The sequence below is a fragment of the Bufo bufo genome, chromosome 4 (assembly GCF_905171765.1).
Source record: "Bufo bufo chromosome 4, aBufBuf1.1, whole genome shotgun sequence".
NCBI classification, from domain to species: domain Eukaryota; kingdom Metazoa; phylum Chordata; class Amphibia; order Anura; family Bufonidae; genus Bufo; species Bufo bufo.
The window spans coordinates 121,387,946-121,406,071 of record NC_053392.1 but is presented as its reverse complement, the minus strand read 5'-3'; the positions used below and the strand labels follow the sequence as shown (position 1 = coordinate 121,406,071).

Genomic DNA, 18,126 nt, shown 5'->3' with positions numbered 1-18,126 from the left:
AGCTCTGCATTTAAGGGAGGTGCACACTGCGCTGGTGGCGGATTCTCAACCAAGCAACCCACTATAGATGGGGGGTAATTGGGAGATTTGAGCAAGGTTTTCCACCGCCTCAGAGAGGGTTCTGGCCCAATCGGGTAACTCAGATGCAAGAGGGGGAGCAGCGGTATGGACAGAAGGGGGAGGGGCCCTGCCTGGGCATCTGACAAGCAGTGGAGACAGAATCCTGTTGCCCGCAAGGGAATTTTGCCTGACATATAGCGCAGGCATAATGGACAGCTATTGGCAGCGGAAGAACCCCAGAAGGATCAGACATTGTGTATCCAGGAGATACCTGAGGCTGGAGGGATACAGTGACCTGAGGAGAGGAGCAACAGCTCTTACCAGGACCAGGAGACGCCGTCTGAGAATGTCCGGAAAGAACTGGCTGACGGCTGAGGCGGGAAGAGAAGGCCCCGCCCCCTCAGGTCCTGCATCCCTCCTCTGAGCCGCTGCTATGCGCGCGTCCATTAACCCCCGCATTGCCGGAATAACACTTACTGTGTGCCCCTGTACAAGGGCAGCGCCAGAAAAAACAGGCTGCCGCCCGTTCGTTCATGGGAGTAGAATCGCCGCCAGCCTTTGTACTTGTAGTTGCGCTGTAAAGCGCTCGCCATCTGAGCCGATAAGCAAGCGTCCCCGCTGATAATAAAGACACCCAGTCAGTCATTCATGCAGAGCCCAGGGCATGAGACCGGAGATATGCCACGGTGTCCCTTCCAGGGAGGTAGAGAATAGTACAGCTAGCCGGTGGGTTGGCGGCCGTGGTGCGACGGAGCAGGCATCTACTTATCTGTCCAGCCATCATCTTCACCCTTCCTCTTCTCCAGCAGGGTCACCCCTTAAGCTACTGGCACCGTAGTGGCAGGAAGCTGGAAGAGAGACTTGGATGGGTGACCCTTCAGCTGGCGGGATGCAGGGGAGCGAGGCTGCCCTGGTCCCCTTGTCTTCTTGTGGGGGAGGACGCAGCGTGGCGGACCAACGCTGGCATGCTCCCCCGGGAGAACAGGGAGGCGAGGCGACCGCTGTTTCCAATCTGAAAAAGGAAAAAAAATAAACTAAAAAAAAAAAAAATCTTCAGGAGCTACCCTGCAAAGGTCTTGCCTCCTATTGAAACTAGAAAAAACTGAAGCTCTCTCCCCAGGCTGGAGGGGGTATAGCTGCCAGGGGAGGAGCTAACAGCTTTTACGAGTGTCAACGCCGCCTCCTAGAGGACATAGCTATACCCATGGTTCCTGTGTCCCCAATGAATATGGGCGAGAAATCAGCAACAGCAAATCCGCAGCTAAATCAGTCATGTGTGAACCCAGCCTAAAGCTTGATTAACATGTCCTTGTTCCGGCTATACTGTACACTTGTATTACTTAATATCAATCATGTTTTTACTGATCCCTATAATGCTGTGAGTACAGGTCATATAAAACAGTGGTCGGGCCATTATGCATCCAAGTAATATCAACATATAAAACATCTGGAACACAGACGCATAAATCCAACCCTAGCCAGAGTAAAAAGCAGGGAAATAATAGCAACTCTAGCTCCCTTTTGGACTTAGTCCTTCCGTGTATTGCAGATAATACATCTCTCTTGAAAAGTATGGCTGGCCAGAGCTTCCCACAGTTATAAGAACCAACTGAAAAGTTCAGTTTTAGTACCTGAAGGTTGAGCTGCTCTGTGGCATTGCAGAGTCTCTGAAGTACATTTAGTGCAGGATTGCTGCCATCCATATTCTCAGAGCTGAAATATCGTTCCACAAATTTATGTGCTTGCTCTTTGATCCATCCACGAATCCGCTCCCTATAAATATTGTGGTAGATGGAACCAGGAATTAGACACATTTATCAAATTAAATTCATGCAACCAAAAAGACATGGAGTATTAAACCAGCTCGCTTAAACAATGCACACAAATAAAAATATGACAATACAGTAATAAATTATTGTACCTGTTGTTTGAGATGGTATCTTTCGAAGCGGTTCTGGCCAATCCACTAACTCCCGCTGTCCGTGCTGGTTCTATGTTGTTGCTATTTGACTGTGTGCTCAACCTGCCCCAGGTTTTCGGGTTTAAACTAGCTAGAAATGAGGATTTTGGAGACTGAGTGGCTGTTGGGCTTTTTGCTAAAATAACCATGAGAAAGGGAATGTATCATGAATTTACCTTTAGTTTCACCAATTTAAGACAAGAAAAATAACGGTCCACATTCACCAAGACACAAAAATACTATCTTTACCTTGATTGTCTGCTTTGTCTTCATCTCTAGGCGGAGAGTATTTTGGCCTCCGTGGCCCACGTTTCGGGAGCCTTTTCCTTTTCAAAACATCACTGAGTCGACTACAGAATAGAAGAGAATTAAGGATTATACAAGGTACTGTATTTCCATGTTCCCTTTCCCATATACTATACTTATCTACATCGAACAAAATGAAGTAATAGCTTTTCCTCACCCTTGTGGGCTAAGATCTAAAGAGTCATCTCTGTGCTGCAGGCTTGGAGACCCAAGGTCAGCTGCTGCATTTCCAGCTGCAGTGCCAGTTCCAGTGTTTATGGTTGCTGCACTCGCTAGAGAACTAGACCCATTGGTGCAGACCTTTGGTGGACTTGTTAAAAGTGTTTCTGACTCAGCCAAGTTCTTCACTTGATGCATGACACCTTGGAGTAAACATAAAGAGAGGTTAATAAACCAGAAAAACATGGGTGCCGAATAATATATGCACAAAATGCTAACAAGCATGTTCGCATGGTTGTCAGATTTAGTCAACAACTGAAATCCATATACAAGCATAAGTATACACAATCAAACATACAAGCAGCAATGAAGCAAGTGTGTAAAATTACCTTCCCTCCTGAAGTACACGCTGAATATATCTGGCAATTTCTGCATCAATATCTCAGCCATCTGAAGAGCTCCAACCACTATTTTGAGGTCTTGACTTGACAACATGGAGGCAATGTGACTACACAGAATAGAGGAGAGATTACAAATAGTTCATTTAGTAATATGCAGATTTGTAAGTATGAAAACATGCATTCAAATAAACTAGACACACTGAACATTTAGCTTCTGAAAAACTATTAGTGTATTTCTCCCACAACAGTTACATGCGCTTCAGATTTTCCTTTGGGCTAGGGCTACACTGCAACTTTTTGTAGCGCGGCTAATTGATTTTAACTATTAAAACTACAATTGCATTCCAAATAAATGCAATCTTGTGGACTGCAGCTGTTATTCAATAGTTAAAGTCAGTCACACTACAAAAAGTCGCAGTGTAGCACAGGCCTCAACTCCCACAGCAATGAATGGGAGCTACGCAAAGAGCATATCAGTGACGGTTACAGGAAACCACGTAGCTTACTGTGCTACACTGTTATGGGTGTTACGGAAAAATTAAATGTTGTTGAATTAAATTCATTAATAAGACTAGTAATTCACATATAGAATTAGCAACAGAAATAACATTTTATAGAGGTTAAAAAGAATGATGCATGCCTTACCTGGACACAGCATGGTTTTTTAAAACATCTTTTAGAAGCTCAGCATCTGCAAAATAAATTATCCTAAGGATTGCTCTAAGGCACTTGTGTCTGACGGCGGGCCCCGCCGATGAGCTATACACTTCATAAAGCACTCCAAACAAGGTCTTAATAAAAGACTTCGCCAGCTCAGGGTCCTCTTTCATCAATTGCGCCCTAGCATCATCTCTTTTTAGCTCAGAATGACCGCCTATGAAGACAAAAGGTACAAAGTCAGAAACTGGCTGCAGAAAAAAGGTAAAGTGATCTTCAGAACACAGAATGCCTGAGTAACTGGAAACGAACGCACCATCAGACATAACTAATTTTGCATACATTTTATAAACAATTTTGGTATGCTGATAAAACAACTAGAAAAAAACAAGTACTGCTAGAAACCTCTCAAAAAGGCTAAACTAGACTGGGGATGAAAGGATCGCCATTATCTGAATACACAAATTAAGAAAATTACTATACTACTTACTGCTTCACCAACTGTTTGAAAGTACAACAAAACATGTAATAAAAATTGAAAAAGAGGAGGCACATGTGACTACACCATGGTAAGTAAGCAATAAATAATTCCAAATAAGCCAAAACCTAAACTACTTACTAGTGTTAGCATTGGCTAAAGGGTTAGGTTTTCTCTGAATGGCGCGTGCAGTTCCGGTATCCTCGTTGATTTGCTGCATAGAATTAAAATCAATAGTATAAACACGCCCCAGTGTAGACAAACTTATTTCATCCTCACCAACCTGATGGGCTGCCTGAGAACACAGATATAAAACAGAGAGATAATCCTTGAATAGAAAACACATAACTTCATCACGCACAACGTTAGACCGTGTTTTGTCTTCTCTGGGTGAGCAAGATGACTGAATATGCAAATAAGAGACCTATGCCATCATGACTCCTATATTAGAGGGATGATCCAGATTTTTTTTAAATGGACTGCCTTTTTGTTGCGGCTGGGTATTGCAGCTTTGTCCCATTCACTTAAATGAGGATGAACTACACAGAGCTGCAGTGCCAGGCTCAGCTGCTACAAAAAGTACAGTGTGTTCAGTACAAACCACTGTCTAAATTGACTAAAACAGGACATCACAGGTCCATTGGCGCACACTGGCTCAATTAGAGTTTCGTCTGTCGGCTTCTTGAAGGACATAAGCATCATTTTAGAGATGCAGAGTTCTGCAGTGCTTCCACCTTTTAAGTTTCAAGGTTTGCAAGTCCAGCAGATGCTCGCTTTCCATTGGTAACCTGCACTTGCTCTGCTGTATACAAAAGATCAATCTATGTCTCTTTATCCCATGCATTTTGATCAGCTAGTTTGACTTATTAATTTTGAAAACCTGGACTCGACCTGTGACTCCCACATGATGCATAAAATATACTGACATGGTGGCATCATACTCTTCAATTGTTTGAACAATACTGTGCCATTTTTTGAACACTTAAGGGGGAGAATTATCAAGACTGGCATGTAGTACGTCGGTCTTGATATCCCCTGCACTGTCGGAGGATGCACTTTGTTTAAAGGGGTAATCCTCTTTCAGACAATGGGGACATATTGCTGGGATATGCCCCCATTATCTGATAAGTGCGGGTCCTAGAGGTGGGACACGCACCTATCTTGTAAACTGGGCCTTCAAAGTCACAGAGGGCGCACCGTGCATGCGCGGCCTCCCTCCATGATTTGGAAGGCTTTGTTTATGAGATAGGTGTGGGTCCCACACCTACCAGACAATGGGGGCATATCCTAGCAATATGCCCCCATTGCCTGAGATGACAACCCCTTTAAGGTGTGGCTAAGGTCTACTCATAAATTAGACACATCGCCCCGGCAGTCTGTGCGCCTAAACTGAAATCTATGGCGGCTTGGAGAAGCTGTAGATTTCAGGACAACTGGATCTGTCCTCACAACACCCCCGTTTCAGAAAGTGGCGTACAACTGCACCTATATTTTCTCACAATAGTCTTTAAATAAAAAAAATTAAAAAAGAGCTTTGTGCTTTTTTTTTTTTGCCAGTATTATGCCATAGGCAGATGATTACTATCCACCATATTGTTTTAATGTCATAAATTCTGTTTTGCTTAAGACAAAAACGTTATAGTCTTAGATTAGCTCTGGGTACTATGAAATTAAATATTATGTACATATTTTATATTACTTTATGTAACAGCTTTTAACTAACTGCCGAATTAAAGAACAGTACCTCTGGATATCCACCTAGAGAGGACAAAACATGGCCTAATATTATTTCTGCTGCTGAACATATACAAACATGCAAAAACATGGCTGCAACACGGACAAACAGGCAACCACTGCACATTGCATTATGGAAGAGTATTAGCAGCAACTAGTGAATAAAGAAACCAATCCTAACCTCAGCAAGGAGTATGTGCAAACTGTTTGTTATTTAATGTCATGCTATGCCATGTATTGTAATGTTATGTTATATTGCAACCAGTATAGCCATGTATGGATGGCACAGTCAGGGTTAATATTCCTGGCTCAGCCCTTGTAGGAGGCTAGGTGGTGGCTGGCTCCACCCCTAGCTTGAGGTTGTTTGAGTGAGTTTGCAGAAGAAGTGACCTATGCTTCTCTTTAGGCCTCAAGTTCCAAAACTCTGCGTGAATTACTGCAAAAATTAAGAGAAAGATGAGATCTTGGAATCTATAGGGCACAGCATAGGAGTCAGCAAGGTAACCTACTACTGTAATTCAGATTTTGCTGAAATGAGAGACAGTTAAGACCTCCTTTATACATGACACGTTCTGGCCAGACGTGCCTTCAGAACCTGCAGTGGACACTACAGCCAAGTTACTATTTATTCTAATGAGAGAGACTTTTAGGCCATGTACAAAGAGGACCATAACTCCAATCTTTGGCTAAATCCATACATTGCTATCTAGGAGAGAATTGCACTGTGTACAGTTTGAACTGTGTCTGCTATAATTGGATATACTACAACTCTCATTTTGCACTTAAAGACACTCCTCTACCCCTGGCCCACTTTTTGGACACCTACACCATATGCAGGCCATTGCCCTCCATGTGCCCTGCCTTGCACCCATACATACAAGAGTCTAACAAAGGGCACCTCAACTACCATCAGGCAGGAGCCTCAATATCAGGGAGTGCCCTGAGGGAAGAAAGGGTGCACCCTCCTTTCACTGCACAGACCTAGGGAGCAAATGGTGTGAGCAAAGCCACTGTGCAAGACTTTCTGCAGCCAGAGCTACTCCCATCCTCTGCACATTTGCAAATAAGACACAGGTAGAGCGAGAATGGCAGAAAGACAAAGCGAGCTCTCTAAAGGCCAGCCAAAGCAGTTACTTGAAATGCAATTCCATAATACAATGTTAAACGTGGCTCCAAAATGTTCAGCCTCATGCTCTAATTTGTTACTATAGCTCATAACATTTGATTCTCATCTTTGCACATGGCAGCCAAGCGCACCACATTCCCTAAACAAAAATGATCATGCCACAGTCCATGGAGAGGAACAGACAACAATATAAAGACACAGAGCGAAGGAGGATGTTTAAAGCGACAATGAATCAGGCAAAACCCTGCTAGCCAAATGTCTTATTTTACTTAAACACAGTGTGTGTGTGTGTGTGTGATATATATATATATATATATATATATATATATATTTTACACACACACACACACACACACACACACGTATACATGATATAATATATATATATAAAAATATAAATAATCACATAAAAATGTATATTTAGGAAAGATGTTTGGGGAAGGAGGGGAGACAAAAGAACTAATGTACGACCAGAGCCATTACAGGCTCCATGACAAGACAGTTACCTCGATGATTCGACTATCAATGCGGCTGTATGGGTGCCAAAGCCCACGGTCATCCCGCCATTGCCAAATGGCCCCGTCAGTGTTTTGGGCATTTCCTTTCTTTAGCATTGTATCAACAGCAAATATTCCTTCTTTTGGTAAACATGGCATCAGCTCACTGCAAAAAATGCGTTATTTGTAAGTTAATTTTCGGTCCATAAAACTGAAGTGGTCACCAATAGAGAAGAAACCATAATAACAGATTAATCCAGCTTTGAACAGGAACATATTATATGCACTTACATAGCACTACTATATTCCGCAGCGCTTTACAGACATTAGCATCAAGCTGTCCCCAATGGGGCTCATATGGACACTAAACATCAGAATACACAAACACATACCATATAAGAGACGTCAATTCATACAACTCTTGAGGACTCCTAGGGACCAGGTCAATTTGCTCCAGGCAACTACCATTTGAGGCCCCACACAAAAGGAAGTGAAGAGTTTCTGCTATATCTAAAATAAACCAAATTTATAGCGCTGTAAAGATGAGTTCAAACAATACACTGCATACATGATTGTATGCTTTATAGAGCACATTCTAAAACAAGCAAACACAGAACATACTTTGTTTCATGAGCTGCACGGCCAGCGTGGGGCAATTAGAACACATCAAGGAGAACATCCTGACTACCATGATGAACATGCCCGAGCTCAAGATCGGTGGTGTCACTACCAAAAGTTGCTGGATGTTGGTGAGCAAGTCTTTGGAAGCCACTTGCTGGAGAAGATTCTGCATCAGACATAGAATATAAATGCTTAAGCCAAATTGTGAAAGGACAACACATCCATAACACTTGTTAAAGGGGTTTTCCAGTCTGTAGATACTAATCACTTAATTTCAAGATAGTTCAACAATGTCAGATCAGTGGGGGTTCAACATGTAGCAACCCCACCAATCAGCTGTTACATTAACACAGGAAATACAACATTTGACAGAGCCAGAAGCAGAAGGGTTCGTGAAGCGTGCAGTGGTCAAGCCGTAGTACTGCATCTCAGCATCCATTCAAGCGGATGTGAGCTGAGATGGAGTATGTCAGTACAGCCACTACATAGTGGACAGCGCCTTCTGCATTCGTCTCCGTCCAATGTCTTATTTCTGGCACCTGCTGAATACAGCTGTTCTGTGGGGGTGCGGGCCACCACTGATGTGATACTGATGAGTCAGTGATGACCAATCCTGAGGATAAGTGATCAATATGAGAAAATTAGACATCTTTTAGCACACTTTAAATAAACATAAAAATAGCTGATTACTATATATACACACATCAATTACTAAATCTAAATAGCCTTTGTTCACATCTCCAACAATCATTTCTGTTCTGCCTAGTCATAGGAGCAGAACAATTTTTTTTAAAAAAGGCAGTGTCGGACCAGTCTCATGACAAACAAATAATACCCAATGGACTGTGGACTATAAAGGGGTCCCATCAGGTTTCCATCATGGTACCCATCATTTTCCTTGGCAAAAGCACTGTGTGCAATCAGATTTTGTCCCGCTTTAACAGAGGCTCCTAAAAGATCCTTCAATGTAAATATGAACACAGCCTTACTGTAAAAATGCTGCATGCCGAGAAACAAATATGAAGAAATCAAAGAAAAGCTGCATCTTGCAACACTTGTAGACTTAAATGTACTAAAGCAAAAAAAGTAATTTTTACTGATACAGGAAACATGTAGGGCAATAAGCTAAACCAGATAGACCTGTTTTCCCCACAGTCTGCAACTACAGAACTAGTTCCAGTCAAACCTTACCTCTTCATGCTGGAAATTATCTACCAGACGTGCAAAACACAGGCAAGTGCTTTCAACGGATTTCTTATCCTATAGAAAAATGAACAAAAAAAATAAAAAATGTATTCATTGTTGTCTCATACATAACACAACCGGTATGTACCCAACAGATGTCCATGATAGCAGCAGTTTATAAAAAATGTATGAAAAGTCTGTTTCTAAAATGGCTTGTTGCTGCAGGGATCATATTAACATATGAGGGATTACCTTAGTAATAAGACGTGATTGGTGCATACGGCTTATATAGCCTACGACCACAAACTTACCAAAAGTGTTAAAGGGAATGTATCCTAAAATAACCTATTCTTAAAAAAAAAAAAAAATTTTTATGGTAAACATTTTTTTACAAATTTTTGATGTTTGTTTTAACATACATCTATCACCAGGTCCGTACCTATGACACCGGCTGACCTGTTACATGTGCGCTTGGCAGCTGAAGGCTTCTGTGTTGGTCTCATGTCCATATGTGCTCGCATTTCTGAAAAAGTGAAGTTTTAATATATGAAAATGAGCCTCTAGGAGCAACGGGGGAGTTGCCGTTACACCTAGAGGCTCTGCTCTCTATAACTGCTGCACCCTCTGTACTTTGGCAGGGCCAGGCAGTGCAAACGTGATCACGCCTGCCTGGCCTATGTCAAAGTGTAGAGGACACAGCAGTTGCAGAGAGAGCAGAGCCTCTAGGTGTAACGGCAACTCCCCCGTTGCTACTAGAGACTCATCTGCATATATTAAAACTTCATTTTCTCAGTAATGCGGGCACATATGAACATGGGACCAACACAGATGTCTTCAGCTGCCAAGTGCACATTTAACAGGTCATATATAAAGAACTGTGGAAAGATGCCCTTTAGGATTAGTGGCAAGTGCAAAAACTGGATGATTTTAGGTATTTTCTTAAAAACATTAAAGGGACTCGGTCACCACTTTCTAACCCCCCCTTTTAAAACTATTGTTCTCTCCATGGCGCCCTTGTGATTACAAAGGTGTTGTTATAACATAAATTCGCCGTATCGTTTTGATAAAAATACCTTTTATCTAACCTGTCAATCTTGTGGATAAGGTGCCCAGGGCGTTTCTGAAGGTCTGCAGCTGCCGCCCGCCGCCGTTGGTGCCCAGCTCCTCCCCTGATCCTTTCAGCGCCGCCTGAATGTAAAGAAATCCGCCTCCGGCTCTCGCTGTGCGCACGCGCGGGATCTTTGAAAAGGAGGAGGGGGCCCTGAGCGAGAGCTGGAGGCGGATTTCTTTACATTCAGGCGGCGCTGAAAGGGTCAGGGGAGGAGCTGGGCACCAACGGCGGCGGGCGGCAGCTTCAGACCTTCAGAAACGCCCTTGGCACCTTATCCACAAGATTGACAGGTTAGATAAAAGGTATTTTTATCAAAACGAGACGGCGAATTTATGTTATAACAACACCTTTGTAATCACAAGGGCGCCATGGAGAGAACAATAGTTTTAAAAGGGGGGGTTAGAAAGTGGTGACAGAGTCCCTTTAAATGCCATGGAAAATTAAAACAAAAAAATCGCCAAGAATTCAAAAAATTTGTCTACCATAAAAACAAACTAACTACTTTCACATCTGAGTTTTTGCTGGATCTGTCATGGATCAGCATAAAGCTTCTAATAGGATAATACAACTGTCTGCATCCGTTATGAACGAATCTGGTTGTATTATTTCAAAAGTAGCCATGACGGGTCGCAGGATCACTTTTCTTGTGTCCTACAAACGGATCCGCCACCATTGACTTACTTTGTGTTTTATGCCGGATCTGTCTTGCTCCGCATCCCATGACGTGCTCGAAAATGCTGTCCACCATGAGAATGCAACCAAAACGGAATGCATTTTGATGCACTTGTTCCGTTTAGTCCCCATTGACAATGAATGGGGACAAAACTGAAGCGTTTTCCTCCGGTATTGAAATTCTATGACTGATCTTAATACCGTTAAGGAAAAGCACAGATGTGAAAGTAGCCTTAAATAGGCCATATTCTGATGACACATTCCCTTCAAGATTATCTTTAATCTATTGAACATGCCTAAAAAAGGTGTTCCTCCAGATGATTGCTGTGTCTCTAACCCTAGCGCATCAGCGACGCCGCTCCTGACAGACCGGGGACCACAGGTATGAAAAATTCAGCATAACAGCACCACCATGGGGAAGATCACCATAGAACAGTTCAGGGTTCCCCAGAGACAGGAAACCACACTGAATTGGGAGGAGAGTGTCCGCCCTTTTATTCTGCAGGTTTCCTGTCTGTGGGGGGCGGATCCTCTCTCTCGTGGTGATGTCATGGGTGAAGGGAAGACTATTCTTCTGTATTGTCCCACGTTTATGTTTCTCAAATGACAAATTCTATGGCTGTAGCATTTACACCTTTTAAAACATGGACATTAAGAAGGAAATTTATCAAAAGTAAATGGTGGAATCTGATTGGTTGCTATTGGCAGCTAAACCAGCTTTCCTTTACACCACTTGTGATAAATCTCCCCCTAAGGCCTCTTTCACACGGGCGTTGCGGAAAAATATGCGGATGCGTTGCGGGAACACCCGCGATTTTTCCGCGCGAGTGCAAAACATTGTAATGCTTCTTCACAGAAGTTCGGGCTTGGGATCGGTGTTCTGTAAATAGTATTATTTTCCCTTATAACATCGTTATAAAAGAAAATAATAGCATTCTGAATACAGAATGCTAAGTAAAACAGGGCTGGAGGGGTTAAAAAAAATAAAAAATCATTTAACTCACCTTAATCCACTTGCTCGCGATGCCCGTCATCTCCGTCTGACTCTTTTACTGTAAAGGACCTGTGGAGAGCATTAACTATACTTTAAGGACCTGGGATGACGTCACTTTGGTCATCACATGGTACGTCACATGATCTTTTACCATGGTGAATCACCATGGTAAAAGATCATGTGACGTACCATGTGATGACCGGAGTGACGTCATCCCAGGTCCTTAATGCTCTCCACAGGTCCTATACAGTAAAAGAGTCAGACGGAGATGACGGGCATCGCGAGCAAGTGGATTAAGGTGAGTTAAATGATTTTTTATTTTTTTTAACCCCTCCAGCCCTGTTTTACTATGCATTCTGTATTCAGAATGCTATTATTTTCCCTTATAACCATGTTATAAGGGAAAATAATAACGTTCGGGTCTCCATCCCGATAATCTCCTAGCAACCGTGCGTGAAAATCGCACCGCATCCCCACTTGCTTGCGGATGCTTGCGATTTTCACGCAACCCCATTCATTTCTATGGGGCCTGCGTTACGTGAAAAACGCACAAAGAGGAGCATGCTGCGATTTTCACGCAACGCAAAAGTGATGCGTGAAAATCACCGCTCGTGTGCACAGCCCCATAGAAATTAATGGGTCAGTATTCAGTGCGGGTGCAATGCGTTCACCTCCCGCATCGCATCCGCGCGGAATACTCGCTCGTGTGAAAGGGGCCTTAGTGTTCCAGCCAATAGGCAGATCTCCACTGGTCAGAACTAAAACCCATACGGATTTTTAAAAAACATTTTAAAAAACAATTTACAAGCTGATGAAAAAAATAAAAAATAAACTATAAAAGGGTATTATATGATGCTATACGAACTGCAACCATAAGAAATCTCACCTGATGTGTTAATCTCTGTGTCAGCAGTGGCAGAGAATCAGCAACAAAGTGAAACTCATCTGGACTGATGCTCTGGCAGCAGTTGGCTGCTATGGCTAAAGCATTCCTCTGAGCATTGATGCTGAAGAACTCTAGATACAAGAGGCAGTCGGCAAGTCCTCCCTGTGAATTAAGGAGTTCATCAGTGGATTTGTCCCCATGCATAAACTTTAAAAGAAAACCTGTCACCACATAATGCACTGCTATACAGCAGGAGGAGCTGAGCAGATTGATATATAGTTTTGTGGGAAAATATTCAGTAAAACTTGGAATTTATACTTTTATATCTCTGGTGTTTGACGTTCATTGCACACAAGGGAGGTGTTATCAGTGATTGATCGTATTCTCTGCGTAAGTGTGTATACATAGATAGCTTTGGTCACTGATGTTTGTACATGGGGGAGGTGTTATCAGTGATTCAGATTTAGTGATACAGATTTATGAATAGAATTCTGTCAAAGATAGATTTGTCAAATCTATTTCCACAACACTATATATAGATCTGCTCAGCTCCTCCTGCTTTATAACATGATGCCTGCAGACTGCATTGCATTTTGTGGTAACAGGTCCTTTATAGAAAGAACTGTAGGTTAATCAGGGGAGGTAGCTTCTGTAGTTGTACTTACAGCCTGTAGAATGGCTTTACTGTGCCTGCGTGATAACATTTCAAGAGCAGTGAGAGCCTGTTCTGCTACATCAATGCATTGAATGACTTGTAGCTGAAAAAGAATTAGAGGTTATTCCATTACATTGTCCCCATTACTTAGTATGTTAAACATGTACCCCAACACAAGTGAAAGACAATTCTTACCTTTTCTAAAAACACAGGGATAGCATCGACAACCACAGCTGAGGAACGCGGGAGTGCTTCCATCATATAGGTTAAGGCTCGACAAGCATGATTCATCTACAAAAATACAGTGAAAACAATTTGTAGATTTAACATAGAATAAGCTGTACTTACCTGCTCCCTGCCACTCCGTTTAGGCTCCGTGGCTCATGGGCTGTCCTCCCAAGACTTCCAGTCTTCATGCCTAGATAGAGTCATGTGCACCACGGCAGCTAATGACTGGCCTCAATGTTACGAGGCAGCACGCCACTGCTGGGTCAAATTACCGCTAAACCAGTCATTGGCTGCACTGTCTGTGTAGGAAGTTTACATGTGCTGGCCAGAATCTGGTGAGGACAGCCAAGGAGCCCCTACATAGTGGTAGGGAGCAGGTAAGAAAACCTCTTCACAGGTCCCGGTGGAGAAAAAGGGTGGTGGTAGAGGAAGACAAACAAAAATCCTGGACAACCCCTTCAAGGGGTGAAACAGTGACTGCATTTTCATGAGGATTAAGCCATATCTGACTTTTACTAAATCAAAAAATTCACAGCACTCACGAGAAATTAACCTCTACAAGACACCTTCTAGCTGTATATTGTAAGTTTGAAAATCACAGCACTTACAATGTCAAAGTTGTGTTCCATCTGCAACAAAGTTATCTGAAAAGACAATAAAGAAAACAAAGTTAGGAGTAAACATGCAGTTCAATAGTGGAAATAAAAAAAGGTTTTAGAGTCTATTTGAAGGCATTTTTGAAAAAAAACTAAAAATATATATTTTTTTATTGTTCAACCATTTGCCTTCTGCATCGTGCATGTATTCCTATACATTGTAGGCTGTGCAGTCCCTACTCTGTGTGAAATCCATCAGATGAGTTATCCGATGGATCAGTTTGCAGTCCCTCTCTCTGCTGTGCTGAACACTCATACGGCTGTTTTGCTTTTTGATTTAAGATGTCAGATTAGACTTCAGTGTTCAGGAGAGCAGAGAGAGGGCCTTACTGACCAAGCCATCAAAGTTTGTCTGATGAATTTTTACACTGAATGGGATTAAGCAACCTGTAATGTTTGAGAACACAAAGGCTGCACAAGATAAGTATTTATCATTTTCAGTTGGTTAACAAAAAACAAAACAAAACAAAAAAAAAAATAATAACTTTGTAGTATAAAATGGCCCCAAAAGGTTTTCATGGTAAGTTTTGCAGTTATTCCAATCGCAAAACCCAACTGTATGATATGATCCATCCTACCAGTGCAGGCACTACATTCTTCACAGGAAATCCTCCAAGCGTTTCTTCATTTCCCATCACCAGCAGTTGGCACATCTCTATGACAGCTTGGAGTTGCTGACTTTCATCTGTTGCCTGAAGACCCTGTAGCAACTGCTGAGCCTTGGAGCCTGAAAAGAGTAAAATCTTAAAATCCCTTCCTGTGTAATGGGGCTTCTTTTCACATTAACTAAGTATAACATTTCTTGAAGTAAGAACTTGGATGTGCTAAAGGGAACCGGTCAGTTCTCTAAGGAAGGGCAGAATAGTGTAGTGTAGGGAAATGCACACTGATTTCAGTTAGTACTGTTCGAGCACTAACATATACATATATGGACCATGTGGCCAGCAGAGTCCAGTGATATATAGTTTGCCCTCACCCTCCAGATGCTGATTGACAGGTTTCTCCCTATTACTGTGCCAAGGGAGAAGCCTGTCAGTGTCGAGAAGGTGGGGGGGGTAGGCCCGCATCTCATTGAATGCCTTGCTGCAGCAGACTCCTTGCTGCCATGCACTGTACAATTTAACATGCAAGTACTTGTGAATTAACAGACATCACTTATGTATTAATGTGCATAATTTTTCAAGTGAAATTAGTGCCTGTCACTATACGATCCTGCCCCCACATACAGGTTTCCATTTAAACGGTTAACAAGCCCTGAAAATAAGTACACTTATGAAAGAATACTTAAATAAAATGAAGACATCTAAACACAACACACGGGCTGGGTGATTTATTGAATTCATTTGATTAATTTGCCCATTATGTTTCTGGTGATAGCAGTTTTTTGCTGAATCCCCATATCGATTTTTTCCAAAACTCTGCACTCTGCCTTTTGATCGGAGCCCACACAGCGATATCACAGGGCTCCACCTGGTTACCATGGCAACCTGGACGCTTTTGAAGCCATCACTTTAAGCTGCCTGCTAAGCTGTACAGGAAGCACAGCATAGCAGGGAGCATGTCAAAATCCCATACACTAATAGATCTCTATAAGGGTAAAAGGAACAAGGGATCAAAAGATTGCTGTGATGTAAAAACTCCAAAAATCTTGGTGCAATTGTTTTTTTCCCCCAATTTAAACCAAAGAATTTTTAATATATGTTGAAAAATGAAACAATTTATTGAAGAAAACCATTTATTGAACTGTGTCTGTATTTTCTTTTTTTCAGTTTAATTAATAAGAAAATTGAGATTTAAATCGAAATTCATCCACAGGGTTAAAAAAAAAAAAACACACACTCTTTACTGGCCTATGTCAGCATGGTGCCCAGTGTTAAACAGCTGAACGTGGGTGGGACTGCTGCAAGTGACAGATCAGCTGTAGAGACAACTGCACACAGCACTGGATGTCATTTTTCACAGTATACATAATATACTACCTGTTTCTTCAATATACACAAACACATTTAAGGGTGGGTTCACACTGCGTTTTAGAACCCTTATGCCTGTTGGATTTTACGTTGGGGGTATATATCTGTTTAAATACCTGAAAATGTATACTGTGACAGGTACACACACTTCAATGAGACAACAGAGTCCAAAGATGAATCCTTTGGACTTGGTCTGTCTGACTGAAGTGAATGTACCCATTGCGGTATTTGTACACCACTGATGGAAGGCCCAGCAGGGGGAACAGGGGCCAAACGTGAACCCAGTCTTAGGATGATCATGGATAAGTTCTCTTGCTTCTGCAGCAGTCTATCATGCTCTTGGGTAATGTCAAAATGATACAAACACAGATTATGATACTGTAGCAAGTGGACCTGCACTTTGCTACACAGTTGGACGGTGGACCAAAAAAATAAAATTCTTATGGTGGGCCCCACATTCACACAGTAACATTTGTCTGAATAAGATTATTTACACTGCTGTGTGCATTGCTCACAGTGATGGACGGCACAGTAACAGAAGAAACGCCTGTCTCCACTGCCCATGGACAAGTATGAACATTTCTCATCGATACAGAGAAACAACCATAGCCTGAAGCAACAAATCAAATAAGTCTTCTTTATTAGGTTCCTGAAATTAAACTTCAATACACTGGACTACAAACAGAGGTGCAGCAGTGTATGCCCACTACTACAATGAAGTTGGAAGTTGACGGGAAACATATGCCAATAGTAATTTTACTTTCAACCTCTTGATAGTATACACAACTACACAATAGGTTTCATGTAGAAACAAATTTGGTCTGGTTGAGAGTTTTTTTTCAGTGGCTTTTTTTTTTTTTTTTCAGAACACATGTGTGGATGGTGGATTTGGTAATAAAAAAAACAAAACAAAAAACACTGCTTGAATATACTTCCTTAAAAAAAAACAAGAGGTAAGAACAGCAACCAAACTGGGGGGGGGGGGGGAGCAATGAATGCCTGTGTGTCCTGCATTTCACATTTCCCAAAGACAGCTGACATCTGGAGAGGGTGTTTTTCCCAGCAAAAACTGTACCAAACACTGCATAGGCAAAGAAACTACACAAAACTACACAAAGTAGCTGAAAAAGCCACTAAAAACCTATGAGTGAATCCACCCCAAAGGTGTAATAATCGGTTTACTTACTTGCTCCACTTCCAATTGTCCGATGGAAGAGTTGGGACATACGAGGCCCAAGCGGTCCAAACAGATGAGGAGGAAGGCCTCGGGCCTCAAGAAGAGCTGTATATTTCACACAAGAGGCGGGTAAAAAAAAAAAAAAAAAAAAAAGAAAGAAAGAAAAAAAACAACAACTTAGACTGACATCCTTTGCGAACTTAAACACAGTTTTAAACACACTTATCTTTATGTTGCTTATTCTTCATTACCTGTGCATTTTAATAGATACTTTCTCTTTTTCATATTACATGTTGCGGGGTTCTGGTCCTTTTATATAATGAAAACCCATTCTCAGAAGAGGCCATCAATATCTCATTGGCAGGTACCCGATACCCCACCAATTAGCTGTTCTGCAGTAGCTTTGGCGCTGCACCTAAAGCTCTGTCCATTGTTCCAGCAGCATTGCTCCCATTGAAGTGAATACCTACTTCTATTTATCAGATATTGATGGCATATGTTGACAGTAGGCCATCAATATAAAAGGCCCCCCAAAAAACCTTTAATTGTACAATGTACAATAAATTGCAGGGGCCACAATATATGGCCAGATT

At 42.0% G+C, this 18,126-nt stretch overlaps 1 protein-coding gene across 12 annotated transcripts in view; it reads right to left on the bottom strand.

Moving 5' to 3' along the window:
• The window catches only part of TRIP12 (thyroid hormone receptor interactor 12), a 193,435-nt gene that overhangs the window by 68,940 nt on the left and 106,369 nt on the right, over positions 1-18,126 (bottom strand). For 8 of the 12 annotated variants that reach the window (XR_005778204.1, XM_040427793.1, XM_040427791.1 and 5 more), the window contains 17 exons: positions 17,543-17,638; positions 14,965-15,113; positions 14,339-14,374; positions 13,698-13,793; positions 13,513-13,605; positions 12,848-13,009; positions 9,191-9,259; positions 8,000-8,165; positions 7,771-7,888; positions 7,388-7,544; positions 4,163-4,316; positions 3,532-3,760; positions 2,875-2,993; positions 2,484-2,688; positions 2,270-2,370; positions 1,982-2,156; positions 1,692-1,833 (listed from right to left, as the gene is read on the bottom strand). Coding sequence is in view for 11 of the 12 variants with exons in the window: in XM_040427793.1 (XP_040283727.1) it covers positions 1,692-1,833; positions 1,982-2,156; positions 2,270-2,370; positions 2,484-2,688; positions 2,875-2,993; positions 3,532-3,760; positions 4,163-4,316; positions 7,388-7,544; positions 7,771-7,888; positions 8,000-8,165; positions 9,191-9,259; positions 12,848-13,009; positions 13,513-13,605; positions 13,698-13,793; positions 14,339-14,374; positions 14,965-15,113; positions 17,543-17,638 (2,267 nt within the window). In the remaining variant the exon portion in view is untranslated. The remainder of the gene's footprint in view (positions 1-1,691; positions 1,834-1,981; positions 2,157-2,269; positions 2,371-2,483; positions 2,689-2,874; positions 2,994-3,531; positions 3,761-4,162; positions 4,317-7,387; positions 7,545-7,770; positions 7,889-7,999; positions 8,166-9,190; positions 9,260-12,847; positions 13,010-13,512; positions 13,606-13,697; positions 13,794-14,338; positions 14,375-14,964; positions 15,114-17,542; positions 17,639-18,126) is intronic. The other 4 variants (XM_040427797.1, XM_040427798.1, XM_040427801.1 and 1 more) reach the window with 2 other exon arrangements.